The sequence below is a fragment of the Nycticebus coucang genome, chromosome 8 (assembly GCF_027406575.1).
Source record: "Nycticebus coucang isolate mNycCou1 chromosome 8, mNycCou1.pri, whole genome shotgun sequence".
In the NCBI taxonomy this organism is placed as follows: Eukaryota; Metazoa; Chordata; class Mammalia; order Primates; family Lorisidae; genus Nycticebus; species Nycticebus coucang.
Genome location: NC_069787.1, coordinates 72205011 through 72217108, shown reverse-complemented (window position 1 = coordinate 72217108; position 12098 = coordinate 72205011). Strand labels below are relative to the sequence as shown.

General features: G+C 33.8%; 1 protein-coding gene across 1 annotated transcript in view; it reads right to left on the bottom strand.

The window, feature by feature from the left end:
• Window positions 1-12098, bottom strand: part of ZCWPW2 (zinc finger CW-type and PWWP domain containing 2) — a 178777-nt gene that overhangs the window by 126134 nt on the left and 40545 nt on the right. The window contains exon 4 of the mRNA XM_053598830.1: window positions 925-1271. Within this exon, the coding sequence (XP_053454805.1) occupies window positions 925-1271 (347 nt within the window). The remainder of the gene's footprint in view (window positions 1-924; window positions 1272-12098) is intronic.

The window sequence follows — 12098 nt, the reverse complement described above, 5'->3', positions numbered from 1 at the left end:
AGAAGGGGCATAATTAACGAATCTTTTTTTAAAATTTCAATTAAAAAGTCTAAATGGAAGGAACACAAGAAAAATTGGTAATACTATCAGAAAAATAAAAAATGGAAAAAAATTAAATTAAAAAAGATCTAAAAAGACGAAAATAATTCAAGAAAAAGTAATATCAAAGACAAAGGAGAGCTACCATAAGGAATACAGAAGTTCTCTAATAGGAAAATCACAGCAATGCAACAGAAAAAATTTAATAGCCTATAACTTAAGAAAACTTAACTGAAAAGAAGACTTGAAGTTATACACTAGAAGTGCACACTTCATACTTAGGAAAATCAACCTAGAACGGAAAACACTGAGATATTTATAATAAGTTTATATAAATCTAAAGAAGAAGGCAATAATTACAGACTACAAATTCTTTTCAAATGCACATGAAACATTCATATGATGTGTCATGGTGGGCTAAAAAACAAGACTCGGGGAAACTGACTATAAGAGATTTAAATTAGAACTCGATAAAATACATCAATCATGAAATGTGTAGTAATTTAAAAACACACTTCTAAATAGCTCATTTCAAAGAAGTCATAAAGAAAATCGGCAAATATTTCAAAATGAATGATAAAACACAATATATCAAAATTTGCAGAATGTAGCTAAAACAGGACTTAGAAATATATAGCTTTAATTGCTTATTGTGAGAGAGAAAAAGGATTATTAATTAGTTCACTTAACTTTCCAATTTAAGAAACTAGAAAAAGAATAAATTAAACTCAAAGAGGCATGATAAAAAATAATGATGAGATAAGAAATCAATAAATAAGTAGACAAATAGAGGAAAAAAGTTGACGATTTGAAAAGATTTTTAAAATTCATAAACCTAGAAAGATTATACCTCAGTATTTTATTATAAAATAAGAAAACCCTTACCTTGGCCAATTCTGTAATTTTACCAAAACCAGGCTTCCAAGAGGGAGCTGTGAATAGACTATCTTAAATCCACTTTTATGAAGCTGAGACACTTCAGGAAAGTCTTCTTCAGAAATAGAGCACTTATTATACCTTGGATCAGTGTTCATGAAGCAGTACCATGATTCACTGTGATCAACTTTGGCTGCATCCTCACTTGACAACAATCTCCATTTCAAACAACTTTCATTTTCACATTGAACCCACACTTTGTTTACATACATGTTGTTTTCCACTGAAGAATCCATTCCACTGCTACAATACTCAATTATCTTACCAGCCAATTTTTTTCCATTAATGCATTTAATCTGGAAAATATTAAAAGAAAAAAGATTAAGAATATAAGGAGAGAACACTTAGATCAAAATCAGAGAAAATAAATTTTTTTTTTTTTGAGACAGTCTTACTCTGTTGCCCAGTCTAGAGCACTATGGTGTCAGCCTAGTTCACAGCAACCTCAAACTCCTGGGTTTAAGAGATCCTCCTGCATCTCCCTAGTAGCTGGGACTACAGGTGCCTGCCACAATGCTCAGCTAATTTTTTTTTTTTTTAATTTCTGATAGAGACAGGGTCTTGCTTTTGCTCAGGCTGCTTTTGGACATCCTAAGCTCAAGGGATCATCTCACCTTGGCCTTGCAGAGTGCTAGGATTGCAGGAAGGATTGATATCTTATTTGCCCACCTCCTTTCTATACTGCAAAGATTATATATGTTGAACATGTTATGTTTCCACCTACCCATAAATGAAGGAAAAAAACAGAAATGTCAATGTTTCTCAGAATAAAATGTTCCAAAATTAAAAGTAATAAAAGTACAATGGAGTAGAAGAGTAAACTATAATTCCTTTAACCTACTACATAGCATACATCTGGTAGATATTCAATACTTTTTTGCCATAATAATAGCCAATCCTTACTAAATACTGACTATGCACTAGGTATTATTTTAAGTGCTTTATGCATATGGTTCATACACATAGTCTTCCTGACAACCTTATTATGCCCATTTTTACAGAGAAAACTGAAGCTAAGAAAAGTTATTTGTTTAAAATCCCAAAGCAAGTACATGGCAGAGTTAAAATGTAAATGCAGCAGTTTGGTTCTAAATTCTGTAATCTTACTAGGCTATACTGCCTCTTGGGTGTATATGCAACACAACTTGACGATCCTTTCTTTCCTCAATTCTCAGAAAAATCAGATGCAACAAAATGTTTTTACCATATGAACATTTAAATTTTTTTTAAAGGAATCTTCTGTTTAGATAGTTTTGTCTTATTCACTAATAATTTAAATTTTTCTCAGAGCTTTTTTATGAAAATTTGAAACATATGAAAAGTTAGGGCTCGGCGCCTGTAAGCTCAGTGGCTAGGGTGCCAGCCACATACACTGGAGCTGGCGGGATGGAATCCAGCCTGGGCCTGCCAAACAATAATGACAACTACAACCAAAAAATAGCTGGGGTGCTGTGGCAGGTGCCTGTAGACCCAGATACTTGGGAGGCTGAGGCAAGAGTATCGCTTAAGCCCAAGAGTTGGAGGTTGCTGTGAGCTATGATGCTGTGGCACTCTACCCAGGGTGGCAAAGTGAGATTCTGTCTCAAAAAAAAAAAAAAAAAGTTAGAAATAAGCTCCCAATTCTAGCTTCAATAATATTGATTTATATTATCATAAATTAATATAACAAAAGTAAAACTAATTATTGGCAACTTATCTTGCAATACAAAGCCTATTTGTTAAAAAAAGACTTTGATATACCATATTAATGAATTAAACACTATCCAAGTGTAAGCACGATTTAAAGAACCCCTTAACTGTGAGTTAATCACATGTTTAGAAACACAGATATATGTCATAAGACTTATCAGAGCCCCTGCAAATTGTTTTAATAGAAATTTGCCAACATATTTTAATAGACATAGTTTCAAAATTTTTGACCTATTAATCCCACTCACGTGAATGTATCCAAAGAGATCAATTTAGTCACACAGTGAAAAATTATAAAAACAGAAAGAATCAAATGTAGCAAAAAGATAAATACAAAATTTTACTATTATTTTTATTTAATTTGGTGAATTCTTTAATTGGTAAAGAAATTTGTAAGAGACAAGCCTGCCATGTAGCATCACTGGTCAATAGAGCAGAAATGGTGTGGGAAAAACTCCAGTCTCTGCTCAGCAGCTATATGTTCTTGGGCAAGTTATTTAACTTTGCTGGACCTTCACTTCACATTATGCATACTTTTCTCAAGTGTGTGTGTGTGTGTGTAACATTTTTGTTTCTCTTTATTTCTTTATTTCCACTTCTTGTACAGGGTGGCCACTCTGTCTTACTATCCTGGCTAACACAAGTATAATACTGATGAGAAACCATCATAGTAGACTCTGGTTCTAATTTTAAAGAGAATGCTTCTAATGTTTGACTATTAATTAAGTCTAATGTCAGGAGTACAGTTTTTGTAGACACCATCACAAGGTTCCAAAGAGTTGTTTTCCTTCAAGTACCAGCTTACTACAAAGACTTTGTTGTTGCTTATTATTAAGTAGTGTTGAATTTTATTAAATGCTTTTCCACATACATGTATACTGAGATAAAAAAATTGTTTTGTCTTTTAAAATCTGTTCATTAGCTATCATATTAAAGGATTTATGAATGATAAACTATCCTGGCGTTCTGGATAAACCCTACTTGCTTATGTAGCATGAATTTTTTTTCTTTAGTATACTTTTGCTATATTCAGTTTATCAATAATTTTTTTCAGATGTATATAGATGAGATTTTTTTATTATTTTCATTTCTCCTTTTGTCTTTGGTTTTCATATCAAGATTGTAATAGTCTCATAAAATGAACTAAAGAATGCCTCTCTTTTTGGAAATTTTGCCTAAGGGAGGAATTTTCCTATTTTGCCATAAATTTTATGAATTTTACTATATCTACTATATTACTCATTATGTTTCTCTTTCACTTTGAAATTGGCTTATGCCATCTTCCATTTTTCTTCATTTACTATGTCAGAGCTTACTAAACAATTGGAATTTGAGTCTCCTCAATTATTTTCTAGAATTCTATTTATTTAATAATTATATTCTTTTTTCTTTCATAATATTTCTTTTGTCATTCTTTGTTACCCTTGTTTTTCTCTTCTTGAGTTGATGCATAGTTAATTCATTTTCAGTCTTTTCTAATACAAGTACTGAATGTTATACATACCTCTCCAAGTATTTCTTTATTATTAGTTCTAAATATCTAGTTTTCATTCTTTTTGACTAATGACTAATGACTTATTTACTTTATCGCCCTCGGTAGAGTGCCATGGGATCACAGCTCACAGCAACCTCCAACTCCTGGGCTTAGGCGATTCTCTAGCCTCAGCCTCCCAAGTAGCTGGGACTGCAGGCGCCCACCACAACACTCAGCTATTTTTTTGTTGCATTTTGGCCTGGGCCAGATTTGAACCTGCCACCCTCAGTATATGGGGCCAGCACCTCACCCACTGAGCCACAAGCGCCACCTGACTTATATACTTTTTAGAAAATGTTTCAAAATATCGAAGTATCAGTATTTAGGGTTATATTTTTGTTACTAATTTTTAATGTAATTGCATTTTGTTAAGAGTATAATCTGTATGGTATTGATTTTTTTGGCATTTGTTTCATTTTGTGGTGCTATACCTGTGAATGTTATTACATATGTGTATAATAAAGGCACAAGATCTACATTTAATCATTATATATGAAGCTTTATACAAATCATTATAAACAAAGTTTTATGATGATGCAATTAAAATTTATCCCTATCAAATGGCTGATTTATCAATTACTACAGAGAGTAGATGAAAATATCCTATAATAATTGTGGATTTCAGTTTATTCATGTAATTTTGTCAGGTTTTTTTTTTGCTTATTAGAAATATATACGTTCAGATTTGTTACATTTTGCCAGTGAATTCTTCATTTTATTATGAAATAATGCATTTTATCCTTGGTAATGCTCTTTTACCTGTTAAAATCTATTTGGTCTATCACTAACATGGCAATTAAGATAGCAGCTGTTTTTGATTGGTTCAGTCCCAATTATTCTATCTACTTAAAACCTTTCCAATATTATGTTTTTAGTCTCTACCTCCTGTAAACTGTATATAGATGACATTTACAGTTTTACCCAATCTGAGATATGATCTGCCAACTGGTGAGTTTACTCCATTTACTTTAGTTTTAGAGCAGATATATTCAGATTTTTTGGTGCCTTTTGAACTGAAATAATTTTCTTTCTTCCCTCTATTGGCTTTGGAAGTTTATATGATAGTTTTATTATTTTAATACTTACCCCTAATACTACTCTTAATATCTGATTTAACAAGGTCTAAATTAATCAATTTATCTACCCTTCTCCAAAATAACAGAATGCCTTAACTCTGGTGACCTTCTTGTCCTTTGTATCATTTCTTTCTGGCATGACAGTACTAGTTTATATTTATAATTCAAAATTAGTCAATATTATCACTGCTTTTTACAGTCAATGTTCACTTAGACTTTTCAATATATGTGATATATTTCAGTTTCTTTGCCATCATTATTTATTGCAGCTTGTATCTCTCTTCTAATGTTAATTTTATTATACCAGATAAATCCCTATTGCTATCTATTAGGGTTATATGTGACTAAATAGCTTTATAGATTGTATTATCTAGATTAAACTATTCTTCACAAAATTGTTACTTTAAAAAATTTCTACAAAGAAACAGCAATACTTTGACAGAAAATATACAACATAAGTAACATAAATAAATAAATTGTGAGACATAAGAAAGAAAATGGAAATTGATTACTGTGACTCAATTGTCAGGAATTTTCTCCATCCTGAAAGCAATGGACTTCTACAAAGGAGAACTCACTCTAAGTTTATAATGCTGTATCAATGGAAAGCTTATGAAAATCCATTATGACGGTATATTATAAATTGCTAAGGGGATTAAAAGATTACTTTTAAATGATAGATAAAGTTTTCAGATTTTCTTGGGAAGTTGGGGCTCAGGGTGGATAATACTGAAAAGGTAAATTAACACTAAGAAAATGTCATTATTATTTAATAGTGATACTCATTTTCAACTGAGTCTAACTTAAATCTCTTGGTATTTTAAATTTGACACATTTTATCCAGGGTAATAGAATTCAGAACACATTATAAACTGCCTATCTTTCCAAATCAGATTCTCATTTCTCTTACTACCTTTTCTCCAACAGTTTGTTGGTTTCAAAACTATAAATTAGTTTCAAATGAAAGCTATAACCCAATTATAACCTAAGAATATGGGGAAAGGGGAAAGGGAGGGGGGGAGGAAGGGTGGAGGGAGGGTAATTGGTGGGACCACACCTATGGGGAATTTTACAAGGATACATGTGAAACTTACTAAATGTAAAATATAAATGTCTTAACATAATAAGTAAGAAAATGCCAAGAAGGCTATGTTAACCAGTTTGATGAAATAAAAAAAGGAAAAAAAGAATGCTAGAATCTTTGAAGGGGTTCCTATTAATATAAAGTCATACCTAAGTAGCCTACACTTTAGTTTATAAAAATATTGACAAATGCAAAGCTATGTTAAGTCCAACACTTGCTTCACTTGACTTCTGTTTTCAGTTTTCTATTTTTTGACTCAGCTGACATGCTGAAATAGAGAATTGAGAAGAACACCAAAAAAATTAAATTTTAGAAGATAGAAAACATGGAATCCCTACTTAAAATTATACAGCCTTAAGTTCAGGAATTGTATGTTCATACAAGACCATGATTTATGAATGGTTATGGATGCTAGGTTTTCAATAAGACAGATGTACCACTTGCTACTAGGCAATCTAATTAATTTAGGTAGCCACTCTAAATCTCTAGTCCCTAATTTTAGGATAATAAGAGTGTTACTTATTAACCTACAAAGAGCTACTAGCACAGTATATCACACAGTTTAAATACTCTAAATACTTTAAATGAACAAATGAATGTCTTAAGACATTAAGTCAAATGTATATTGAGTTCCTACTAAATATTAGGCACCAATTTAAAGATTATAGACAAAAGATGAACAAGAAAAAAATCTCTTCTTGAATTTATCGATAGAAACAGAGACAAAGGAAAGTTACATAAAATAATCGATATATACAATGTGATGAATGTTATTTGTACAAATGTCTAGTAAAACACAAATGAGAAAACAATTTTTTTTGGGAAAGGCAGGCTTCATGAAAGATGCATGGAGCAGCTGGCATTTCAACTGAGCCTGAGAGGCTAAGTAGAGTTCACTGTGGAGGCACAGAAGAGCAAATGAGCACATAAGAGGAAACTGCATGTTCATAGGCATAAAAGTATGAAAGTGCAAAGAGTGTATAAAGATCCTGAGCTGTCAGTCAGACACAGTTAAGATAAGTAAAACTGACAGCAGATGAGGCTGAAAAACCTTAGAAGGGGCCAAGAACAGTGGCTCACACTTGTAATCTAAGCATTTTGTGGGGATCACTTGAGCCCACGAGTTGACCATTCTGGGCAACACAATGACACCACCCTCCCCGCATCTCTACATTTAAAAAAAAAATCGCTGGGCATCGTGGCAGATAGCAGCAGTCCTATCTACTCAAGAGACTAAGACATGAAAGTTGCTTGAGCTCAAAGGGCTATAATCACATCACTGCACTCCAGCCTGAATGACAAAACAAGACCCTGTTTCCAAAAAATAAAAACACATAAATAAGGAAATCCCATAAAGGCTTTATTTACCATGATACATTAATAGAAATTATCCTGGAGGCACAGAGGAGCCATTGACCACTTAAAACCAAGAGCATCACAAAAATCAGATAACCTATATCATACATCCCAAGGCATATATTTTTACATTTTAACATCTCAGAATCACAATGTTTCTTTCAACTGATCTCCTGAACTCATGATGCAGTTCTCCCTGCTTATACATGAATGGACTTGGTATGTTAAAGCATATGCTTATTGAAAAGTGTAGAGACAAGGTGGGGTTTTTTTGTTTGTTTGTTTGTTTGATTCTTTGTTTTTGTGCTATGACGAACAACAGCCACTGCTAAGCATTTCAAAAACGCTGATTATTTCTGGATTGCCTTCAGGGCCATTCTTCCATTTTCTTATACAACAGATCCTTCCTTCTGTTGAAATAGCTGACTAATTTCTTTATTAGTTTATCTTTCTTGCTCTGTCATAAACATTCTTTCTCATTCTTTACAATATTAACTAGCTAAGAATTGTCTACATCTTTAAGTACTACTTTCCTTTTGATTAACTGAATGTCTTTCTTCTTGTACTTGACTATTAGCAGTCAGGAGTAGTAAAACCACAGCTTCAACACTCTGCTTGGATTATTTTCTCAGCCAATCCAATTACATTACTCACAGTTTCACCTTCCACAAAGCAATAGAACATAAATACAATTCAACTAAGTTCTTTGACACTATAACAAAGGTGATCTTTCTGCCATTGATTAACAACTTGTTTCTCATTTTCAACTGAGAACATCCTTCCATCAGAATGGCCTTTACTGTACATATTTCTACCAATATTCTATTCTGAATTACTTGGGTATTCTCTAAGATTGAGGATTTCTCTACAACACTATTCTTTTCACTGTAAGTATCCATAATAGTCTGTTCACAGCAATGTAGGTGTTTTTATACCTTGCCCCTCCAAACTCGTTGAACCTCTACACATTAACCAGTTCTAAAGCCACTTCCACATATTTAGGAATTTGTTACAGCAGCATCTCTACTTCTCAGTACCAACTTCCTATCTTAACATGTTTAGGCTGCTATGACAAAAACAATATACTGGGCTGCTTTACACCAGAGCAATTTCTCATAGTTCTAGAGACTGAGAAATCCAAGACCAACGTGTTGGTAGACTCAGTGTCTGGTGAAATCCTGTTTTCTAATTCATAAATGGCTGTCTTTTTGCTGTGTCCTCATAGTGAAAGGTGTCTGGAGTCTCAAAGGCCTCTTTTATGAAGGCACTAAATCCATTCATGAGGGCTCCACCATAATGACCTAATCACCTCCCAAAGGCCCCACCTCCTAATACCATCATATTTGAAGTTAGGTTATCACTGTATGAAATTGGCGGGGACACAAATATGCAAATCATAGCAATATTATGTGGAAAATATACATCAAAAGACTCTGAATTAAAAATTAATTTATGAAAATTATTCTTACAGGAGTAAGCCTGAGATATTCCATGACCAATTTATTATACTTATATTTTATTCTTTATGTATACCAAAAGTGAGAATTGATAAGAACATATTTCTAAATGAGTTCAAAAGAACATCTAAAATAACTATAACATAAAAATTCTAGGTATTAGGAAAGCGTTATGTCATAGTTTAATTTAGCAGTGTTTCTTGTTAGTGATTCATGAATGGCAGAAATGATTTCATTGGTATCTGCTATAGACTGAATGTTTGTATCCTCTGCCCCAAAATTCATATGTTGAAACTCCAGTCTTCAACATATGAATTTGTTGTATTTGAAGGTGGGGCTTTGGACAATAATTAGGTGATTTGGACAATAATTAGACATCATGTCAGCTTATAGTACTCTTATAAAAAGAGACAGCAAAGAACTTGCTGCTTTCCCACTGCTCGCTGTCATGTAAGGATACAATTAAGAAGACGGCCATTAAAAACAAGGAGCATAGTAGGGCTGAGTACATTGGATACTTCTTGTTCCATTCTTGAGATACTTTGCAAAGAAGAATATGTTCCAGCTCTATCCATGTAAATATGAAAAAGATAAAGTGTCCATCTTTCTTTAAGGCTACATAATATTCCATGGTGTACATATACCACAATTTATTAATCCATTTGTGGGTCATTGGGCACTTGGGCTTCTTCCATGACTTAGCAATTATGAATTGGGCTGCAATAAACTTTCTGGCACAAATGTCTTTGTTATAAAGTGATTTTTGGTCTTCTGGATATATACCTAGTAGAGGAATTGAAGGATCGAATGGCAGGTCTATATTTAGATCCCTAAGTGAGCTCCAAACATCTTTCCAAAAGGAACGTATTAGTTTGCATTCCCACCAGCAGTGCAGAAGTGTTCCCTTTTCTCCACATCCACGGCAACATCTCTGGTTTGGGGATTTTATAATGTGGGCTAATCTCACTGGAGTTAGAGGATATCTCAAAGTGGTTTTGATTTGCATTTCTCTGATGATAAGGATAATGAGCAAAAGCTATAACCCAATTATAGCCCAAGAAGAAAGGGAAAGGGAAGGGGAGGTGAGGGGGAAGGAGGAGGATGGGTGGATAGAGGGTAATTGGTGGGACCACATCTACGGTGCATTTTACAAGGGTACATGTTAATTTACTAAGAGTAGAATATAAATGTCTTAACACAATAACTAAGAAAATGCCATGAAGGCTATGTTAACCAGTTTGATGAAAATATTTCAAATTGAATATAAAACCAGAACATTGTACCCCATGATTGCATTAATGTACACAGCTATGATTTAACAACAACAACAAAAAAAACAGGGAGCAAGCTCTCATCAGATATGGGATCTGTTGTCACCTTAACCTTGGACTTCTTAGCTGCCAGAAGTTGAATCAACTCAGTCTATGGTAATTTGTTATAGCAACTCAAACTGACTAAGACAGTGTCTTACATTCAATTTATATTTTAGAAGAAATTAGAAACAGCCAATCAGCTAGTACAAAAGATACTACAAAGTAGATACAAGACATGAAGAAGACTTTATTAGAATAGCATTGGTTTTTTTTGGCAGTTTCTGGCCGGAGCTGGGTTTGAAAGTACCCTGTTTCCCCGAAAATAAGACAGTGTCTTATTTTAAGGTGTGCTCCCAAAGATGCGCTAGGTCTTATTTTCAGGGGACGTCTTATCTTTCCTGTAAGTAGGTCTTACTTTCGGAGGATGTCTTATTTTCAGGGAAACAGGGTAGTTGATAATCAATTAAATGTTTGTGGGTTTTGGAAAGAGGGTGTTTATCTTCAACAAGCTGCAATTTCTCCCTGTTTCATGTTCTCTCTCTCTCCCCCTTAACTTCTGGTATTTATTTATTTTTTTTTTTAATTTTTTTATTAAATCATAACTGTATACAATGATATGATTATGGGGCATCATACACTCACTTCATAAACCATTTGACACATTTTTATCACAGTGGTTAACATAGCCTTTCCGGCGTTATCTCAGTTACTGTGCCAAAACATTTATATTCTACATTTACCAAGTTTCGCAAATACCCCTGTAATATGCACCACAGGTGTGATCCCACCGATTCCCCTCCCTCTACCCACCCCCCCCTTTCCCACTTCCCCCTATTGTTAAGTTGTAGCTGGGTTATAGCTTTCATGTGAGAGTCCCAAATTAGTTTCATAGTAGGGCTGTGTACATTGGGTATTTTTTCTTCCATTCTTGGGATACTTTACTAAGAAGAATATGTTCCAGCTCCATCCATGTAAACATGAAAGAGGTAAAGTCTCCATCTTTCTTTAAGGCTGCATAGTATTCCATGGTATACATATACCACAATTTATTAATCCATTCGTGGATCGATGGGCACTTCGGCTTTTTCCATGACTTAGCAATTATGAATTGGGCTGCAATAAACATTCTGGTACAAATATCTTTGTTATGTTGTGATTTTTGGTCTTCTGGGTATATGCCCAGCAGAGGAATTACAGGATTGAATGGCAGATCTATTTTTAGATCTCTGAGTGTTCTCCATATATCTTTCCAAAAGGAATGTATTAATTTGCATTCCCACCAGCAGTGCAGAAGTGTTCCCTTTTCTCCACATCCACGCCAACATCTCTGGTCTTGAGATTTTGTGATATAGGCTAGTCTCATTGGAGTTAGATGATATCTCAAAGTAGTTTTGATTTGCATTTCTCTGATGATTAAAGATGATGAGCATTTTTTCATATGTCTGAAGGCCGTGCGCCTGTCTTCTTCAGAGAAGTTTCTCTTCAAATCCCTTGCCCAGCCTGCGATGGGATCCCTTGTTTTTTTCTTGCTGATGCGTTTGAGTTCTCTGTGAATTCTGGTTATAAAACCTTTGTCAGAGTTATACCCTGCAAATATCTTCTCCCATTCTGAGG